The sequence below is a fragment of the Larus michahellis genome, chromosome 10 (assembly GCF_964199755.1).
Source record: "Larus michahellis chromosome 10, bLarMic1.1, whole genome shotgun sequence".
In the NCBI taxonomy this organism is placed as follows: Eukaryota; Metazoa; Chordata; class Aves; order Charadriiformes; family Laridae; genus Larus; species Larus michahellis.
Window position 1 is genome coordinate 15202988 of NC_133905.1, and position 22112 is coordinate 15225099.

Sequence of the window (22112 nt, forward strand, 5' to 3'; positions counted from 1 at the left end):
CGAACAAAAACGGGGCTGGAGGTCTTAAAATAGAACAAGATCAGCTGCATTACTTCGGTTTTGGGAGTATGGGGTTACATCCAAACTCCTCCTCCTCCTCACTGGCTCCATTGGTACCCACCTTAGTGGGGAGGAGGCTCTCTTTTCTACATCAAAATCCGGATTTCTGGGTTTCATGCGATAGAATAGAATGCTCCTGCACGTCGGCGGCAGGCTTTGGGGCTGTGCTCGCCCGCCGGGCCCGGGGGTGGTCCCCAGCTGCCCCGCTGCCCGCGCTGGCACCGCCGCTCCCTGCTAGCTGGGGGCGCCCGCTGCCCGAGCCGCCGGGAGGAGGAGGAGGAGGAGGAGGGGGAGGAGGAGGAGGAGGAGGAGGGGGAGGAGGAGGAGGAGGATGATGAGGATGCTCCAGTGGGGCTGAGCGAGCGTCCCCCCGCGGAGCCGCCTTTCCCGGGTGCCTGCGAGCCGCGGGAAGCCGCGCACCCCCGCGCCCGCCCCCTGCTCCCGGCTGCGCTTCGGATCGGGCCCCGTGGAGCGGGGCTGCCCCGGTTCTCCCCTTCCCCGTCTCTGGAGGGGTCCGGCCGACCCCCGCACCACCTGTAGCCCCCCTTTTCCACCCCGAAGCTGGGCCGGTGGAGGGGTCGGAGCTGGGCTCCATCCCCATCCCCGGCCCGGGCTCGGGCGGTGTGGGCGCATCCTGCGCATCGGCGGCGGGCGGGGCGGCGGAGGGGGCGGGAGGCGGAGAGGACCGGCCACCATTTAAAGCGGTAGCGGCGCGGCGCGGCTCCCCAGTGCCGTGCTGCCGCGGAGCGCGGCGGAGGCAGCGCCGGCCAGGGCGGGCGGGAGCGGCCGGACTCCCCCCCCCGCGCCTTCCCCGGCCCATCCCGCCCCGCCGCCCCGGCTCCTCCGGGCTGCATGAAGGCGGGCGGGAGAGCCGGGCATCGCCCGGGCGGCGGCAGCACCATGGTCCGGCCGGGCAGGCTGCTGCGGCTCCTGACTCTGCTGAAGTTGCCCTGCTGCCTGCTGGAGTTGCTGCTCTGGGAGGCGGCCCGGGGGCAGGAGATGTACGCGCCCCACTCCATCCGGCTGGAGGGGGACATCACCCTGGGCGGCCTCTTCCCCGTCCACGCCAAGGGCCCCCCGGGCGTGCCCTGCGGGGACATCAAGAAGGAGAACGGCATCCACAGGCTGGAGGCGATGCTCTACGCTCTGGACCAGATCAACAGCGACCCGGACCTGCTGCCCAATGTCACGCTGGGCGCACGCATCCTGGACACCTGCTCCCGAGACACCTACGCGCTGGAGCAGTCCCTCACCTTCGTCCAGGCTCTCATCCAGAAGGACACCTCCGACGTGAGGTGCACCAACGGGGAGCCCCCCGTCTTCGTCAAGCCGGAGAAAGTAGTTGGAGTGATCGGGGCGTCGGGAAGTTCCGTGTCCATTATGGTGGCCAACATCCTCCGGCTCTTCCAGGTAGGGCTGCGCGGCGCCGGGCCGGGCGGGTGGCGGAGCTCCTTCCCGGCCGTGCCGCGGGGCTCTGCCCGCCGCTCTCAACTCCCTGCGTGCCCCTTCAGGTGCTTCGTTTGCCTCCCCGCCGGAGCATTTGGTCTCCCTCCCAGCCACCCTCTCTTTTTCAGCATCCTCCCCCGTCTCCCTTCTCCACGGTACATGGCACTTTCTGGATTTATCGCCCCATTTGCAAGAAGCAATCCATGAAGGGAAAGGAGGGGGAGAAAAAAAAAAAAGGCGATGATTGAGATGGGTTTGCGTTAGAGAGAAATATGTCTCGGCCGAGATGCGGGGGCACGGCCGGGATGGGCTTCGCGCATGAAATGTCCGCGCTGTGCGGGGGCAGGGGGCTGGCAGCACCCCCCAGGGTCGGGGGGGAGACCGAGGGGGCTTTCCCCGGCGGCGCTTCGGGGAGACGGGGCTGCGCTGGGCAACTCCAGGCACCCACAGCTGGGGCCGGGCTCCCTCTGCCCTCCGGGGGGGGATGTCCGGAGCCAGCCCGGACCCGCAGCTGGCCGGCGGGCGGGGGGAGCGCGGCCGTCCGGGGGGCGGCGGGCCGGGTCCGGCTGCAGCCCGGGAGCGCGGCTCCGCTCCGTGGCTCCGCAAGCGCCCAGGCATGAGCGGAGCCGGCGGGGGAACGAAGCGTGTGTGTGTGCGGGGGGGATGCGCTGCAGCGCCCGCCCCTGCCGCTGCCATCGTGCCCCGCTCGGCGCCGGGGCTCGGCGGGGCGCGGAGACCTCTGTGTGTGTGTGTCCCGGCTGCATCCTCCTGCCCATCGCCGGCGCCCCAAGCCCGGGAGAGGGCATCCGTGCGGGGCTGAGCCGGGGTTTGCATCCCCGGGGGTGGGGGTGTCCCCGCCCCGGGGCCCGGCAGCGAGCACCGGGTGCTCCTCGGCAGCGATCGCGGGTGCAGCGACAGTGACGGAACCGCCACCAGATGCATCGTGAGCAGCGGAGTTTCTCGCTTCCTATCCTACGCCTTCGCATGCGGAAGGTGGTGGTGGGGTTTATTTTTGTGCAGCGGGCGGAGAGATCCCCCGCTTTTCCCAGCTGGAAACTTGTGAGGTTTTCACGGCAAATCCACTCTCTGCTGTCAGCAGCCGCTTTTCCTCCTTATTCCCATCGGGCTCTTGGTGCCAGGTACGGCCGTCACATGCAGGACAAACGGAGCTATGCGCCTTCTCCCATCACTGCCCTTTGCACTGCCCAGCCGGGCTCAGTCCGGTCCCTTTTCATGAAAGAACACCAAGGATCTGGTTTTGTTTTCCTTGCTCGCCTTGCTCTCTTGGCAAATTAAAATGCGGCTTGTATTGCCTCTGGATTCGGTGGTGTACTGAATCTTTAACAATTTGTGCGGCTTTAACGTGCGGCTCTTCGTATTTGAAATGCTACCTCTGAGAAAGCAGCCCCGCTTGCTTGTGCGAGCCAGCTTGGCATCGCTAGGTACACTGTACTTATTTCCGTTCGAGACTTCTTGCATTGCAAACACCCTTTCCTGGGCTGCAAAACAGATGATTTCATGTTCTGCTTGAGCTGGAGCAGAGAAGCTTGGAGGGACGCGAGCAGAGCTGAAGTTCTGCTGAAGTACTGGTTCAGCAGACGCTGATCTGCTGTAGGCTTCCACCAGGCAGTAGATGGAAATCAGGCAGCTGGTTTATACTGAATCTCATTCAAGAGCAAATCCTGGGCACTCTGTGCTGAGCTCTCACTCAGGAGGAAATCCTGGATGCTGGGAGCCGTTCGTGTAATGCAACAAGACCTGAAAAATCTTTGGGGGTAGGTTACATAATGGAGTTTGCAGAAAATAAGACATTTTGGCAATTTCTGCATTTCATTTATGTAAAACTAAACATTTTAATGTATTGTGACTAAGCATCTGCTCAAAATTGCTTTTTAACCAAATCATCCAGAAAGCAGGAATGGGGATGTACTGGGAGAGGTTTTACTGAATATGTATTCTGCAGCTCAGTTCTGCCTTCTTTAAGCAGATTTTTCATGCAACAAAACTGTTCCCTGTTGTCCTCTCCTCCTTCAACACACAGTTGAGAACATGTCCCAGCCAGAGAGAAATAAGAAAGAATGAACTATTTTGAAGGAGAACTGCACCTATTAAGCAGCAACTAAGTCCTGTTGCATGGGGGCGGGTGAGAAGCTGGAAGTTATTGGGGGGAGGGGGGAAACCCCAAGCAACTACCCGACCACAAAAAAACTTGGTAACCTAAATACTTTGAGATGCATGAGCCGTTGCAGGCAGCTTTTCTCATGGGTCACCATAGTTCTTAGTGAGCGTGGCAGTGTGGTGAGGGGTGGCTGAATGGCTCTTGAGCACTTATTTTCGTGCCCAAACTGCCTTTTCCCCGACATCTTGTAGATGAGAACTCTTTCCATCTGTGGAGGCCTCTGCAAAGAAGTCTTACTAGTGTTTACATTTCTCTGACAGTATCTTGGAAGAGAAGTATTTGTACTCCACCTTAATGTATGGAGAAAAGATATATATAACCCGTGCAGAGCACAGCGGGGTTTCCTCAGCCAGCTGTTGACGCTTAAGGGGCTTTCTCTCCAGGGTGGGTAAGATTGAGGCTCTTCATCTTCCTCTCTGCATGTGAAATTATGATATCTCTGCATGCAGCTCGCCTCTGTGTCCCCAGCACAACACAGGGGTTTGGGAGCATCTTCAGCTAATGCCAACAGGTGGATCAGCAGGGAGAAAGAGCACCGAGGTCCTCTGGTTTGAATTCATCCGTGTTTGAATTCATTACCGTTTGAAGTTTTGTAGGTTTCCTTTGGTAAAAAAATGATGGGAAGGATCTGCATTAGACTTGGGCTTTTTCCTGTGTGATGAAAGCAGAAGCGTGTGTGTGTGTGTGTGTCCCACCTCCATCTCTCTCTCCCCACTTATCCCCTGCATTGCACCTTTGATAAAAGATGATGGGAGCAGTCGGGGCGGGGGTTTCCCCGGAGCTGGGCATGGCACTGAATCCCAGCTGCGAAGAGCTGCTGCTGGAGCGAAGGGAAGCCGTAACCCCAACTCTGCCTGCCGTTGGGTGATGCGCTCGTGCTGATGGAACCAAGCTGCTGGGACTCAGGCGCAGCCGGCGTGGGTCATTGCTCTCTGAGTCACCCAGGATGCATTGCAGATGGGCACAGGCACTGCCAACGAGGGCAGTGTGTCTCCTCAGGCCACGTACGTGAGGATTCCTCTTCCAAAATTACAACTACTGAGAGACGTGGCTGCCAGCACAAGCGCAGGGTTTAGAGGAAGGGGGAGGCTTTACACCCGAGTTCATGTCGGTCATGGCCGTGAATGGCGTGTGGGACCTTCCCTCAGTCACTTCAGTTAAAGTGTTAAGAGCATCCTGGCTGCGCACCAAGTCTTTCCTCAGCAGCGAGTTAGACCCCCGTTGGCACCGTTGGGTGTTTGATTCTCTTCTGAAGCCATCGCAAGACGAGCTCTCTCCAGTTTGGCAATGGCTTACTTCGGAAGGGGTCGAGCTGGGGGGGGCCTCTGGCTGGATGTATTATTTTCGCATCTCTTATTTACCTTCATCCTCTTCAGAAGCGGGGACGCGAGCGCCCTGGCAGGAGTTAGTGTGAGACTAACGCAGCCCTTTCTGAGCGCGTCCCTCTGTAGCCCAGAGCTGCTGCTCTCCAGGGGCTGTCCCCGTCCCGGGCCCAGCCGGGGCGGACTGGGAAGCACTGGGAGCGGGGCTGTGCGGTGCAGGGATCCTGCCGAGGGCCCCTCTTGGCTGCAGGGCCTGGGATTAATGCAACGGGAGGGATAATACCGTGTGTGGTGGACCGTGGAGATAGGAACGTGTGAATATTCAAGTATGTCAAATACAGTGACTTTTTCAAAATACAATTCTATTAGAGCGTGCCAATAAATAGCAAGCCGATTGTAAATTAAATATCTGCTCTAAAAATAAAACAGAAACAATTTGGAAAGCTGCTTCCAAATGCATCAGGGAGTTCAAGGCAATATGTTTTTAGGCTGCTAGTTTTGCATTGGAAAAAAAAAATACTGTTACTTCACAGTGTCATAGTTTTCCTTACAAATTTAACTTCATGAAATTCAATAACTATACTGAAAAAAATTGCCAAATGTTTCATCTGCTTCATATTTTCTGGGAGTAGATCCATGCAATATGGGGAATATCGGCACACTGATTTCTTTTTTTATACTGGAAAACTAATTTTTGGACCCCTTAGAACTACAGACTTCTCATTACAAGCTTTAATAATGAACTAATTACTGCTTCAGGTTTCTGTCCTCAGTGGATGTAACTTTAAATAGTCAATCAACAATCGTTCTTTCTTGTCCGAATACCTTTTTGCTTTTATCAGTGATGGTTCTTGCGGCCTGTGGGGGTGCGTTACCAAGACCCTTCAGGGAACTTCTTAGAAACCAGCACGGGACAGAGGAGCATGATGAGATTGGGAGTCTGCATTGAAACTTCCCGTATATCCCTTGGGGGCTTTTGGCTGTATTTCCATCTGCGGGCACCTTCGTACTAAGGAGGATGAAAGTTGCAATCTTGCCTTCTGCTCTACACACAATGAAGCCAGTAGAAATGTGATTATTTGGAAAGGATTACAGCTGGAAAGTGCAGCTCTGAGCTGGATGCTGGTTTTTCCTTAGAAAAAGGCGTGCGTTTCCCAGGGCTGGGTGAGGATGCCCATCCTCAGGCTGGTGTCAACAGGCTGTCGCTGCCTGAGCCCCAACATTTGAGGTGCCGTGACTGGCGTCGATGGAGATTGTGGTTCTGTCTCAGCTTCTGCCGGAAGGGAATCAAACTTGGCTCTGGGCAGCCATGGGTGCCCGTTCCTGCTGGGTTTGCGGCTCGGGCACGGGGAAGAAGGATGAGGGCGGGATGAGAATCACTTTACAGAATGTGTGATCCCATGATTTCAAGAGATCCTTCTCAAGTGTTTGGTTTTTAATTCATTTTATGCTGCGCATCTGATCAGCTTCTACAGACTCCTTCCTCATGCGTTTGCAAACTGATTGTTCCTTCCTCTCTCCCTCCTGTTTGTTTAAGTTTTCCCCAGGAATATGGGATATATGCCCCAAGGTTTCCACTTGTCTGGGTTCTGGGTGCAAAGTCAGAGACCCACGTTGAGCCCCCTCCTGATGAACTTGATTTAACGAGATGGCAGTAAATGGCCAATTTACCTGACTGCAATGTACCTGCCATGGGGGGACTATGGGTTATTGCCCGTATTTGGGAAGAAACCTAACACACTTTAGCAATATTTTTCTCTAGATGCTAATATATTTTGAACTCATTACCTGTTTATTGCATTTTCCTCTTCTAACTGTTAATAAGACAATGCTGGTGTTAGTAAACGGAGTAATGATTCATTTTTTAAAAGATATTTCAGGAAAACTATGCATTTTTCAGTTAGACACATAAAGACTTTAACAAAAAGCTAAAATAGGAAATGATAAACATAAATTATTTGCCTCAAAAAAAAAAACAAAACAAAAACAACTTTTGTGTTTCTCAGCAAGCTTTCATTTTCATCAGCCTCTAAATATTTGTCCTCGTTACTGATGCACTTAATACATGTCAACAAGGCGAGCCACGCAGTTCTACTGTAATGTTGTTGAAATACTGGGCAACATTGAATAGATGTGAAATCTTATTTTCTCGTATAAATCAAAAGTAAAGGAAAATCCTTCCTTCAGCGATGCACATGCTTCCATGTGGAGTTACTAATGGTTGGTTGTAGGTCCTATGTATATATTTTTCTGGAACACACGGTTTTGGAGACAAAATTTATTTTCTTGACATGGCAAAATTCAATACTAGCAATAATCTTGGCTCTTAATCTATTTTCAAGTGTCTCTCTGTAGATGTTACATAGAAGGGACTGCGAAGAGTCAGGTGGAAGATGACTGGCCCTGCCAGGGGAGGGACGATGGCGCTTCTGTGAGCGAAGGGTTTGCAGATACCTGGGGCTGGGCTGGGGGCAGCACAGGGGGAGGCTGCAACGTGCCAGCTTGGATGGTGAAAGCGTGTATTCACCAAGTACATTCGTGCAATTCCCAATTTACTCTTTGAAATGAAATAAGGTGACCTCTTTGTAATGACAAATGGATGGATCGTTTCAAGGCATTAATTTTTATGAAAGAAATATTGATCTGGTTTTGAATCTCATAACACTAATACTGTAAAACTACATGGACTATATTCTGTATTTTTATGCTATTAAATTAGTTTTGCTTGGAGGCATTAAAACCGTCCAACACAATACTCTGCATCGTAATATCAGATGTTGTTATTTCTATTTATAGTGATACTCAAATTAATCTCAATGAACGACAATGCTGACTGTCCCAGACATAGGACTATGATGAATTTTATCATAATATTGGAAGATACGAAGCATGTAATTAAGGCTGTTTGGCGAGCATGGAATCCAATATAGTCAGGTCATTAGTGTGGTGGAGTGGGTATCCAGGCAGAGAGAAATCTGAAGAAAAACAAGTATTTCGAAAGCCTTCCTCATTACTGATGATTCACAAGGTCCTGAAAGCTGAAGGCAGCAGAGGCATCCTTAATCATCGCCAATTTAGCTGGGAGTAAAGCATCGTCCTCTTATGGACCACTAAAATGTGGTGGCCCTGCCCTGCCGCAGGCACCGGTCACTTCTGCACAGCCCTTTTACCTTGCTGGAGTAACTCTCACACCTGCAGGGCTAGCATAGCTCTTCATGCGATGGTACTACATCGGGAAGAGAGACTTCAAATGACAGCAATTAATATGTAGGCATGGTCTAAAAGCTCTTTAATTTCTGTGTTCCCGTGTCACAGGGCCACCGTGCCACCCCACTTCAGCAGTATTGCCCAACATCCGTCTAATTTAGTCCATATGGTGGTAAGTGATGCTTCTGCTGTGTCAGTTGGGTTGCTGGGGAGAGGCATTGGCATGCCGTATGAACACAAGCGTGTTCCAGAGTATATATCCTCTTATTCCTTGCTGACGGGGTAATGCAGCCAATGCCTCACTTCCAAGTACTTTTAAATGAACTTGGCAAGTGTGCCAGAACTCCCATGAAGTGCTCCTAGTTAGAGATCGCCTTTCTCCTCGCGTTGAGATCACGTGAAGCGCTCGGACTACCTGGCCTCTGATTTAAATGGGAAGAGAAGGCGGACTTGTGAGTGAGACCTTCGCTCGCAATGCCATGCGCTGCCTGCTGTGGCATAGATAAAATCTTTTCCCATGTAGGGCACATCAAATATCTCTATTTTTGTTAAAAGGCTAGCCTGACCTGTGGGGGTGGAGGGGACAGAAAGGAGCAGTCTTGGGTTGCAAGTTTTCATTTTGATGATGGTTCTGCTTAGTGTCTATGAACATGTTTGTGTGTGTAGGTGTTTTATATAAATATATACCTGCATATATTTAGAAAAACATTTTTATACTGTAAACATAACTGATGTGTCTTCTAACAGCTGGCTCAGGGCTAAGGCTGGGAAGGGGAGAGCAGGCAGGAGCACCGGGCCATGGCGGGTGAGGATGGGATGGAGCACGCCTACGCTTCCATTGACTGCCACTGCTGTCAGTGTGCCCACAGTCCTGTCACCTGCTTGTTTCGCTTTTCTGTTCTGTCTGTCTCACATTATTATGATGTTAGGACTCGGAAGAATCAATGACGTGATTAATAGAGAAAAGATGTGTTTTAGTAATACAGAGCCACCTCAAAGGCGTTCAGCAGTACAGTCAACGGGTTGTGTCCAGGTTTGGCACTTCCTACCTGGGAAGTGACTGAAGGGAGGACGGGCAGAAACCGTGATGGAAAACAGGGGGAAGAGCCCAGAGAGGTGGGTGTGCGGCTGGTGCAGGGTGAGAGGGTGCTGGAACGAGGATGCTCCGCAGGACTGGCTCTCCCTCTCCTTCACCATCAGGAGCCTCCGCTCTTCCCCCAGCAGAAGCTGGGGTGGCTTTCTGGCCCCTGGCACAGGCAGAGGGGATGGACAATGGGGCAGTGGTGGTTCTTCCCTTTGTGGCAGGCTACTGGCCATGTGATTGCCACCTTGATTTCTGCCTAGAGGCTGCTCTGAGGCATCAAAGCGGGGAGAGTCAAGGGGTGGAGGAGCTGAGAGTGGTCACTGTGCATTGCCCTGGTCAGGGCGGCTGGAAGCATCTGAGGTTGATTCTGGTATCAGCACAGGAGTCGCAGGGAGGACACAGCCCCGTCGGTGCGTCACACAGTGGGTAACTGGCACGGGCTGCTTGCCTTAGCCCAAGGGCGATGCCTTGCTGGAGCTGCTTTACTCCTTCCAGTTCAAAAGCCAGATAATCTGGACTTGGCTTCAGTGTGGTCCCTGTGCTCCACCACATGCTGTATATGTGCCCTTAGATCTTGCTCTTACAGATTTACAACTGTTTTTGGCGTTTCACTTGCGGGTATAACAACTGCTGACAAAGCCAAAACCTTAAGCTGTCCTGAAAAATGACTCTGATCCAGGTTCTCCTCAGGTGGGTTGATACAAACCCATACCTCCGCATCCTTGGTTAGAGATTTGACCTTTCAGTGGCTGACAGCAGGACGTGGCAGCCAGCCCGGCGCTGCTGGGGGTGCCCGCAGCCCCTGGGGTCCAGCGAGACCAGCCCCATGGGACGCGTGAGCATTGCCACGGCTGGTGCTGCAGCCTTCACGGGAGCTGAAGGGCGAGCTCTGCGCTGCCTTTAAACACCCCTTCTCACTGGAAACGTTAAAAAAAGTTGATTGTAGTATGCTTTCCAGGGTTAGCTGGAAATGCCACCCTTTTTGTTCATAAACCAAGATTCAGTTATAGAAATGACAGTGTAAAAGTGAATATATATCCCTGCATGTGATTTTTGTAGCAGCCATTTATTACTATCCTACAGAAAGGCCTGAATCCTAACTTTTCTTAGAAGAGTGCCCATACATAAATAGGACTATAAATCCAAAGATTGTAGAGGATGGAAACAGACACTTATCTTAGCACAATTTTCCAGTCTCTTTTTTTGGATGCTCCAGCTCTGGCTGATGTGGGTGGGAAGGCAGCAAGCTGGATGGAGACCTGCCTGATTTGGACTGATTCAAGCAGTCCCTTGTCCCTTTGTCCTGGTACCATCCCCTCGACCTCCTGCTCTGATCCCCTCGGGTGCTTCCCTCCTGTGTTCTGGGGGTGGGGGTTATCAGTGTGGCTCCTTCCGTGGTGGTTCTCCATCCTCCTGGTGTGTCACTGGTGGGAGATGGGCTGGTCCTGGCAGATGCTTGGCTATCTTCTTTTATAAACTTTTCTGAAGAATATTCTGCAAGCTCCACAAAATACTTCCCCCTCCCCCCCGCAACTTAGTAGTCAGCTTTTATCCTCTTTGCTGGAAATTTTCCTGGTGGTGTTTTGACTGTACTTTGACAGCATGCTCTGAGGCTTAAGTGCAACACAAGATGCAATGGGTATATCTTCCTGAAGCAAGACTTTTGCTCTCCCCTCTATGCTGGAAGTTGGGTATGAAAAATTAGAGGTTTTGAATGCTTTAGTGAGAGAGATTTATCCACAAATTAACATTCACGCGGCTGGGACTTGTGAAACTCCACCTCTCTGATTCAGGCTGGAGATGTTAGCCTAAATTTCCAATGGTCTGGATGGGTACTAGTGGGTACTCAATTCTCTCTCTTGTCCCAGTGATGCATTTCCAGTCCAGACCACCCATGTTAAAAAAAACCAAAACAAACAAACATAAAAAAGAACCAACCCCAAAAACCCCCACAAGAAGTTGACTTCCACAACAGCCTTTGTTTTAAGAACTGGAAATTTTCCACATGAAAATAAGAAAATCCCCGTTCTCTCTGTTCGGTATCTTTGACGGAGATGACAGGGTTCAGGATCTCAGGAGAGATGTGCCTACATCATCTCAGATGGAAACGCACAGGTTCGGTGCCTCACAAGTTTGTTTTCTCTGCTGCCATTTTAGAATTTGTGTAGAGTAACATTCTGCAAGCTCATATGCGGAAGATTTTCTAATAAATTTATTATTTCATAAAGATTTTAATAACAGTAATTATGCATTCATCAGAATGGAGATTTGTTTCAATGTCATTAAATTCAGCCTCATAATTATATGCATGGTATTTTTGCACAGAGTACAAACTGAGTGCAATTGCTTTGTAAATGTATTGCAGCACTTGGCGACACAGGAGGAATTTACATCTTTGCAGGATTGTCGTCTCCAGCTATTGGCATCTTCCATGTACCAAGAAAAAAATGGGACAGCAGGAAATTTTCTTCTGTGAGAATGGAGGATTTGGGCCTTAAGAATTGCAGTAGGTTTCTGTTTCCAGCGACAGCAAATGATGTCCTTAAAACAAGCTCACAGATAAGATGCAAATTGTGGGGTGCAGGGGTGGCGGTTGTGCTACAGCTGATGGGATTGTGCGGAACCGCACAGACGGACTGTGGGGGTCCCTCCGGGAGCCCTGTGTGCGCACCCTGTGGCAGCCGCCCTGCTCTGGAAGGGCTGCTAAGCCTGACGTAAGTTCGCTTTTGAAATAAATTTATAAATTATTTTTGTGATAAATCTATACTGCTTTTTTTCGGACTCAAATTTATTTTTCGGCATCCTGAGATAAACACAGGCAAGTTAGTTTTTAAAGTTCTGCTGTTGGCAAAGGAAGCTAGACTAGAGAGACTGCAACTCTGATAGGAAATTCCCTTTTCACTGTGAATATGGCCCTGGGAGAGCCACGCATTTGCTGCTTTCTGGTTACCCCTGCTTGATAAGCACAGCTTGGGAAGCTTAATCAAAATTTTTGTTTTCAGTCAGGATGGCAGAGACCACTAATATTTAATCCCAGTAATACAAGACTCCACGTAACACTTAATTTAAACACTGAGGATGGGCATAAGTGTATACTCTCTAATTTAAAAGTGAAACAAAGATCATCTTTTTTTTCCAGGATGAGCTTAACTGGCCGTGGACAGATCTCTAATGCTCATCTTGAGTTGTGACAGTGTGTCCCGTGTATCTCAGTACTTGATTTCATGTTAAAAAATTAAATAAATCAAAAGCAACTTGATCAAATCCTGCATATCAGCCTGTATCTTGTGTATCTCAAGGACAACGCAGAGTTTAGTATTCACTGTGTTACATTCTCTATTGATTCCCCAGTCCACAGCCTTCAGCATTTAAATTTTCTTTGACACTTGTGTCCATAACCACCTCTCTTGTGCTGTAACGCGTATTCTGGCAATGTCCAACACTTGCTGCTGCTCTTCCTGAAAAACTTCAAAGTTCAGAGCTTGCATCTCTGCTGATGCAGCCAGGACAACCTGTGTCACCTCCTCGCCATCCTGCCCTTGCTATTGCCTATAAAATGGAGTTGGTAGAGTCCCTCGGGTGTATTATTAATGTAACTTTCCTTACCGTGTCCTTTCCCCTTGCTGTTTCTCTTGCATTTTGCGCCCCTACCCACAGGGATAACCTTTCCCACCCTGCCTGCCCTCGCATGAGGACACGTTGGGACCATGGCTTCCCAGGGGACCACCCCCCTATTCCTGGTTAACACGGGCTGAGGGCACAGCTGGGTTTACTCAATTTCACAAAGTGATTCTGTACGGTTGGGACCAAGTTCCCTCCTGATGGATGCAAGGGGATCTCTGACAGCTTACACCAGCTGAGGCTGTGGCTTTCTTTTCTATGTATTCCCTTTGGAAAGGGTACATTCCCCAGTTCTGTGATCTTTGGGGCATCAGGTATGCTGAGATGCCCCCAGCACGTGGTCGTTTATCATATTCATCTCGCAATGAAGAGATGAATATGAAAGAACAAGATCCAGCTTAACATAATGTATGGCTGAAAGCTAATAAATTCTCCTGTTGTCTTGAATTTAACGACAGCTCATAAGAGCCTAGACAGCATCACCACCAGTTTTAGTTCTGCTACTGCCTTGCCACTAGAGAGACAAGACTAAATGCCCGGAGTTGTTTCCCATGCTGATCCCATCAAGATGGAGTCCTAATAGGCAGGATCAAGGCCAAATCCCATTTAATAAAAAAATGGCAGGAGTAATCAAAAGTTACAGGGAAACTGTCATCTCAAATTTGGCTGGAAGTTGTTATTTTTTTAGAAATAAAATCCAGCACTAATAGAGATGTTCTAGTGATATTTTTTTTTTAAAGAAGATAATTTTGTGGTAGTACTTCAATGCACAGACACGATATTGACAATAAACTTTAATTAAGTGACTTTTTGTGGTTTTGTAGTTTTTCTATCTGACAGCAGTACAGAAAAATCTCAGAGTATTAGTGAGGGAAAGGAAATTATCTCTTTAAGGTGCGTATACCATTACTACAGTGAAGGATTCTCAAAATTGGGAAAGGCTATTTTGATGTCTTGATTCCCCAGCAAGTCTGTGGCAACTGGGAGCTCCATGCCCATCCCAGTGCTTGAAAACACTTCCCGTAGTAGAGTGTTAGTGTCTTAGGTAAAGTGATTTCTGCGCTGTACGGGATTCTGGAAGTTGACACAGAAAAAAATTAGTTTTCCATCTGCCTGCGGCAACTGTGATGGCATCAGCCCTTAGGGAGTTACAGCTTGTTTTTGCTTTATTAGCTAAATTGGATATGCGGAAATGGAGAAATGACTTCTTCAAGCCTTACGGAGGATGTCCGGGGCTGCCGCAGAAGTCAGTCTATAACACGCTGAGACCTGAAACGCATCCCGGTGTGCGAGCGGGTGGATGGTGTGTGGGGCTGCAGAGCAGAGGTGCTCGCGTCCATTGAAAGGCAGCTTTCCAGCGTTAGGAATGTTATTTTTTTTTGGTGATATGATAAACTGTGAAGGGCATTAAATCCATGAAGAAATGAAAGAAATGACAAATATAGTTTTTCCCACCTGTGATAAATGTGTTTTGCTAGAGAATCAAATTGTTATTAAAAAAGCCTTAAACCCTGTGCTTATTTTCTCAGGAAGAATCTTCTTATATTTCAGAAGAAAATAAAGACCTCTAAGCACAAAAGCTCTGAGGAATGAGGCTGATCACTCTTCTATAAAATGTCCTGCTTGAGACAAGCCAAGCTTTTGCTGCTCTCTCTAAGAAATCCGTCTGTTAGTGAAGTTATAATTGCGTATTCAAATGTGCATTATATGGCTGCGTTTATGATAAATGCACGTATGTGAAATAAAGCCCGTATTTGTTTCTGAGCAGGGATCTGTGCTGTGCTGTAACCCTGCACTTAGTGTTTAAATACGTAATGACTCTTTTCCTCATTATCGTAACCCAGGGGTTGATGCCGGCTGGAAACTCTTCCCAGCCCCGGTGCCGATGCCCGATGCAGAATCCGAGCAGGGCCGTCAGCCATCGCACCGCGGGTCGGGGGCTCCTCTTACGGGCAATGGGGCACCTTGGCACGGTAGCCAGCAAATAAATGCTGCAACAGGCAGGTAGCTGAGGTTTAGCATTCAGGCTTTCAACGATGAATAAAGTTGTTAACAGTTTATCAAAAATATGAACTGTTCCACGGGGCGAACTAGCTGATTTGTGGTACCTCTATGTGGCAAATTACTATATGTATTTCTATGCAATGCTTTATTTATACATATGGCTTTGTTTTTTGTTTCGCTACTCTTTCGAATTGAATTTTTTAGCAATAAACGTGTGTGCGTCTCCCTCTTCCCTCCCTCCGCTGTTCCTCACTCAGCTCCTAAGCAGTCTGGAAAATTGGTCTGACAGTTGATCCTAATCTCCAGGGTGAATTTTAGATAAGATGCTATTGGGTTCATGAAATAAAGTTGTTTTTTTCTTGTGCTATTGTAAGGTATCGTTGAGCTAGCTAAAGTAGCAAACTGTTCTTTTTGTCTTTCCTACTGTTTTTGTAGAGTATGTTAAATCTTATCACTTAAATTATAATAAATGTGGCCCACATTAAAAAATAACAAAAATAATGAGGAATAGCTTAAACACACAGCGAGGAGAAAACACGATCTTTCTCAATTGAACTGTGTTCATTCTGTTCATGAATCTTTTTGTCATATTTGTTGACTGAGATTTTTTTTTTTATTTAATGTGCTCCATGAAGACAAATTAAGAATGCCAGTTATTTAATGAAATGAAATTGCACTGAGGTTTGTGCTTCTCTACCTCTCGGTTTTGTGCTTTGCGTTTTACCTGGTATCCTGGAAGTTTTTCAGTGGGGCTGAGGTTTGCCGAGAGGCGAGATGGAGCCCGGGCTGTCGTACTCGTTAGGCTGCAGAATTACCTGGGGAAGGCTGGAAATGCACCCAGGGCTTTGGAGAATTTGGGGACTGTCAAAGCCAGTAAGTGGAAATAAAGTACATTTCCAGTTCCTCCCGTTTTCATTTTATGCCAGCCTATGTCTGAAAACCAAATCATTATATTGATTGTTACTATAAAACTTAACAAGACGTTTTGTTTTTAACTGGTGGCAGTCTTTTGGAGAGTATTTCAATGGGGAAAATTAAAGTTACAATGAATTATTCAGACCCTTTGTTTGCGGTCATCCTTCTTCCCGCACCCATGCTCTTTGTGTGGTACTTCTCCTGTGGTCTATGTTTGCAGGGTCAATTCCTTAGTTTGCTCTGTCTGGGGTGGCTGAATCCATGTTGACTTTGGTTGACCAGTGGGCAATGTAGGGATGCTTTGGCCATCCTGTATTGGGAGCGTTTTCTCACGGTCCCTTGGTGGCACTGGGACAGTCGATGGTATGGGACCCAGTGACTCCATTAAAACCTACATCATGCCTCATAGCGAGCCTGTAAGGAAAGTCTCTGTCTGCTTAGTGAATTACCTGGGATACTTATCGCAGGAAAAGGGCATATTCAGGCTAAATGACAGCCTGTCACTGCACAGAACAAAACACTCTTATAAGCTACAGCAATTTTAAAAATAGAAACCAGGGAGAAAATGGACTTGAAGGTACATCGCGCTCAGACAGATGGGAATTGGCCCTAATGGGCCTTGAGCTGTGCTGGGGATGGAGGGCTGCGAGTGTAGCAAGCTGCAGGTGGGAGCAAAGTTACTGCTCTCATTTGTCTCCCTTTATCAAATTTATTTTAATTCCTAATTTGGCCAAAGAACTCTCTCAGACTTGGACTTTTCCTCGTTTGGCTGCTGTGGGGGGTTGCTGGTGGCCAGGCTGGGTGTGATGGGGGAATCAACCAGAAAAACATGGCTGCTCTGTAGGACTTGCTTTATTTTGCAAAAAACTTGCACCATATGAAATCTGTTGGCCCTAGATTAGGTAATATCTGATTTCAAAAAGTAATACGTGGCCTGGCTCCTGAGTCTAGCAGATGAGCACTTGCTGTAAGCCTAGAAAAGACGGAGATGTGGTTTTTATCTACTCCTGCCCTCTCCTTGCTCTCAGTCCTGTGAGCTTTCCCGGTGAGCCCCCCCGAAGCCCCTGCTCGTACCCAGGGACCCGCCAAATAACTCCCCCATCACCTGGGACCCCCAGTGGGTGCTCAGACCGGTCTCCCTCCAGCCTGGGGATGCGCGGCCGATCCCCAGCGCTGACGGCTGGGTTGAGCAGGGTCTGGCTGTTCCTTGTGCTCCGGTGGGGAGGAGCTCTCTGGAGCCTCTCAGACTTTTTGGCAAGTCTATTGTCAAAACAGCAAAAAAAAGGAAGAAAAAAAAAAAATACATGTTTTCTCTCCAGGTCATTTTTTCCCCCCTCGCCTCTCTCCCAGTGCTCACATAAATTAAGCGAAATGTGGTACAATTGGAATCTGTTTTGCTAACCAATTGGCAAAGTGCAGTACGTAGTACGTACTATTAAAAGATGAATCCATCAGCAGATGCAAGACCCACCAAGCACTTCACTTTTTTCTTTTAAAGGCATACTGCTCATTCGTAATATCAGGCATCACAGATGTAAGAAAAATATTCAGAAGAAATGGCTTGGGGTTTTTTGACCTATAAAATAAACCCTGTCATAGAAATCAGGGTGTAACTCAGCAGAATTTGTGTGTAGTGTATAAATCCTTCACCACAAGGACTATCCTAAGTACATGCGTCTGGAAGGCCGTCCAGCAAGGTTTTGACCTCAACTGGGGCTTCTAACTGCTAGTATAATATTAAAAATATACAATTATTGTAATGACAGTGCATGAAGAGCTGTTTTTTTTGGCTGGAGTGAATTTGTCAGCAGAATTGCAGAGGTTACCCTTACTTTAGGATTTTGCTCATTGTCTTTCAGAGATGAACGCAACATCTACCCATAAATAACCAACTCAACATTTTCTTCCACAGTTTTCAAAAGAGAGAAACACTGCCAATAGTCTAACAGACCAATGAAGTGAAGTGTCTTCTCATGCAAAAGAAAATCCTGTCCACTTTTAACACAGATTAATCTCTGACTGCCAGGATTGATGACTTTTCAACATACCATTTCTTGGCTTGAGAATCCCAGTTGATCAGGAGAACGATGCACATTATTTTGGCAATTTATTATTACCTTTATTGGTTTTGGTCGGATGGATGTGCTGGTATTGTCAACAGCTTCGATGTAATGGTAGATGGAAAGAGTTGTGGTGAAATCTGGTTTCTCCATTGGCTAATACTTGTGCCTGAAGCAGCTTTGGGCATGAGCCAAAGGCGGTATGGGTGGACACGGAGTGGTGAGTCTTAACCCCAGCCTGCAGGAGGATTAGTGCCTGTTTCTTGGCAGTACAAAGGGAATCAATGATATCTTTAACTTCGGTGTAAGAAACCTTATCCCTGAAGCATCAGAAGTAAAACCTGGCTTTGGAGCTTCAGAAATGCAGGTGGTTGTTGCTGGAGCTCTGTTAGGACCAGCTCACTGATGTCGGTTTGAGCACTGTGAAAATCCAGCCCACTGAGATTGTGGGGATTGCTGGGATGGAGCCTAACAGGAGGCAAATGTGTTCTTTCCTTTGTGTTAAAATTAACTTCTCAGGTTAATTAGTTGATTCCCCCCCCACCCACTTTGCACTTTATCATTATGTATCTCCAAAGGAGTTTGTAAATTCACACCTTGTTGACAGGAACATTATTCTGGGGAGCAGCGATCACAGCTTGGCTGGTAATGTGTCGAACCAAGAGCATCTAGGAGGTCCTGGTGAGACAGGAGCACTGCACCGGAAAAAGCAACAAATAGAGCTGCCTAGATAAAAGCAGAAATGTGATCATATGCTTTATTTAAGATGTGATCACACTCTTCAGATTTTGGGGACTGGCATTTTTTTGTAAAAAAGCCCCTACCCAGTCAGAAAAAAACACTTAAAATTCCGTATTTTTTCAAAAACTTGCAGACAAAAGCCTGCCCAAAAGGCTCAAAACTCAAAAATATTGTGAAGTTTTAAGACAATTATTTTAATGGAAGTGTAGATTCTTACAGTAGCTCATGGCTATGGGAACTAGGATTATTATGCAAATACAGCAAAATTACAAAGCTCTAACTATGCTGTAAGATGCTCTAGACATTTCTCAAGACTTTCTCCAGTACAGGAAAGAACCTAAACTTGAAAAAAATGTATGTTTATAGGCAATTTTTAAATTTTCAATCAATAGATTTTGGCGCTTTGACAAGTGAAGGTAGGCATGTTAAAAATAAAGAGGTCTCATGGTCTCCGATTTAACAGTCCTCACTAGTTCAAAAAGCTGTTGAAATCTGATTAAAATCTTACCTGGTAAAAAATTGTACTCATGTGGTGTATGAAATAGAGGGTGTAAAGATAATTCACGTGCGCTGGAGTCCCATCAGCGACCTCAGCTGTGGAGCCTTGTGGACCTACTGCCTTGGTGGTTTTGCACTTTTCGACTCTGTCTCGCATTTAGTTCACTAATCCAGCGCTTCAGCTGGTTATTTTGGCACCCCAAGTGCTTGATCCTCTTCAAATAGTTGACATCCTCTCAGTGCATTAATTCCTCTCTGGCATTATGATGATAAGGTATTGATGAGAAAACCTGGAAGATTAAGACTTGAACTGAGTAAGAGTGGGACTAACCTTAATTAATGCACGTTACTGTTTCTTCTATGAGAGTTTATTTGCTCTTAATTAATGTTGTTCAAAGCACATTATAGATACGTGATTACAGACTTATTTAAAAAAGCAATGGTGAGTAGCTGCCATGATCCCACAAGAGGTATATTCAGATGGCAAGGAGAAAAGGTAGTTACCAATGTGGCTAAGTCCTCTGCACTGCGGGAACTCCACGAGGTGACGACTGGCTGGAGTTGACCTCTCTGCCTCTGCAGTAAATGGAAATTGAACTGAGCAGCCTAGTGAATCTTTTTCAATTTTGCCAGTTTTTATTGACTCCTGTAATTGTCCTAATGAGACACCGCATTTAAGTTGTCTAGCCTCTCCCACCCACTATTTTTTCTCGAGCTTTTCTGATCGCCTTTTTTTTTTAACATGGGCTGTTCTCGTACGCAGTTCTTTACATTAACGGTTTTAAAACGACAGTTCTTCTATATCTTTTTTAAAATGTTCTCTGGGGAATTATGCTTCAAACAGGGAAATTGTATGTTTCATTATCAAAAAGGTTTCAGGCTTTATCAGAGCCTTTTTGTTATAGTTGTCATGGAGGTTTTTATTATTATTGTTAAATTGAATAATGGGGAGGAACCTGTTCTTAAGTCTTTGTACAAGAACTAAAATTTAAATCCAGAGAAATCTGCTCTGTTTGTAAAAGTGACTTTTTAAGGTTAAATGCATTTAGTTACAATCATTGGAAGTGCAGCTTTGTTACTTTATCTGAATTAGATAGCAAGGGCTTTTGCAACTGTAATAAGGGAGGATTGAATCCAACTTTCAAATGGAGATTGAGTATCTGGTAGTTATTTTTCAGGGCCTGTTATTTCTTGGTAATCAGAAGAAACCCTCCCTTGACCTCCCAGGGGCTGGTACAGAGACCTATCAGGGATGAAATCTTTTGGTAGTGGCATGGAAAGAGATGCTTCAAAAAGACCTGGAGGTGGGTTGTCTTTGTAGTTAGTAGAAAACACGTGCCTTTGGGTGGGGACTGAGATGCTCTGCAGGCAAAGCAGGTGGGACCCATCACCCTGTTCATGGCCCTTAGCAGGGACAGGCTGAGCAGATGTTACTGGCACTGCTCCTTCTCCAAAAATGCAGGAGCTCGGTGATTTGAGCCAACTAACTGTGGACTGCCTTCCTCTGACTTTACCTGGTTAATACAGTCAGCGCGGCCGGTGCCGGAGCATCCTCAACTGCAGCTCACTGCTGGTGGCTCCAGCGTCACCTCTACGGAAGCGTGCTCTGCACCAGAGGCTCGGCTGGAGTACCATGAAGCTGGAAACAAAATCACGCTGCTGGAGATGGGATGCTAATTATTATTCTGCATGAGCTCAGTATTATTCACAGCCATCAAACATCCCTGGGACAGCAACAGCTCCCAATTTCTTGGTGCTGGGACGGAATCTGAATAAGCAATAAAGAGATTAAAAGCTTGGATCTGAGTGAGCTCTTGCTGCTGGGAGTCACCGCAGCAAGAAAAGCAGAGGCAGCGGAGTGCAACCTTTGCGAAATGTGGGTCAAATTCAGCAAATAGTTTTGAAATAATTTTGTCCAAAAAAAAAAAAAAAAAAGTAGAGGAGTAGTTTGAAAATGTAAAAAAAAAATATCCATTTCAGCATATTCAGGCTACCCCAGACTTCAGGGACCTCCCAGTTCAGAGAAAGCATGAAATGTAAATACTTTATATAATGCTTACTGTGACCATCATACTTATTATGCCTATGAAATGCATCATTTTTTCCTTCGGATGCTGAAATTTGTTGACAATCAGGAATAAGAAGAGTCCCCCAGGATTGTTTTGGTGTTACGCTGTGGGAACTTTCCTTGTAATTACCCCACTAAGGCAAATTGCAGTAGGCGTTTTAAAATAACAAGTTTAGAGACTGACCTTTTTAAAAGGCTTTCATGAAAGATGTGAAAAATTGGAATTCATTATAATATTTCTAATTTCCTGACATTAAGATAGGAAAGGCTTTCTCAATGTGCATCTTCTCAAATAGTTATCGTCAACTATCCTAGTTTAACAAAGGTCCCTTGACTCTATGCATGCCAATGAACTTAACTATTGAATTTATAAATCGCTGCTAATATATGCTCTACGAAAGGAACGGATTTCTTTCTGTGTATACATTGCTGTCGTACGATTCATTACTGTGGTATAAATGCCTGAATGGGTTTGGTCTAAAGGTGCATAAATACATTTAAATGGATATAAAATTAGGACCATTAAAATAACTACACAAATCCCCTAAGAGCGTTTTGGGGTAAAATTAAATTCAGGACACACAGAAAATATAAAAAAACCTACACGTATGAGATTATATATGACTTCAACATTGTTATTATTTGGTTTTTATTTAAAGTCATAAGAAAGCGCAAAAATAATTCTCAAAGGAATTTCTAAGAGGGTAGGGAAGGTAAACAAAAGCATCTGAATGCTGTTTACTCTTGAGAAGAACAGGCAGAATCCTGGTTGGGTGCCAGTTTGTTTATTTTTCTGTGGGAGGGGTTGTTTGGGGGGGTTTCAAATGGACTTGAAAGACCCCGACCAAACCCATTCTTCAAGGCTTTGTTTGAAGACACAATGAGACAGTCCCTGCTCTAAAGAATT

General features: G+C 47.1%; 1 protein-coding gene across 6 annotated transcripts in view; it reads left to right on the forward strand.

The window, feature by feature from the left end:
- The first annotated feature begins 798 nt into the window (after positions 1–798).
- Positions 799–22112, forward strand: part of GRM7 (glutamate metabotropic receptor 7) — a 304695-nt gene continuing 283381 nt past the window's right edge. For all 6 annotated transcript variants that reach the window (XR_012589416.1, XM_074603377.1, XM_074603378.1 and 3 more), the window contains exon 1: positions 799–1470. Coding sequence is in view for 5 of the 6 variants with exons in the window: in XM_074603377.1 (XP_074459478.1) it covers positions 913–1470 (558 nt within the window). In the remaining variant the exon portion in view is untranslated. The remainder of the gene's footprint in view (positions 1471–22112) is intronic.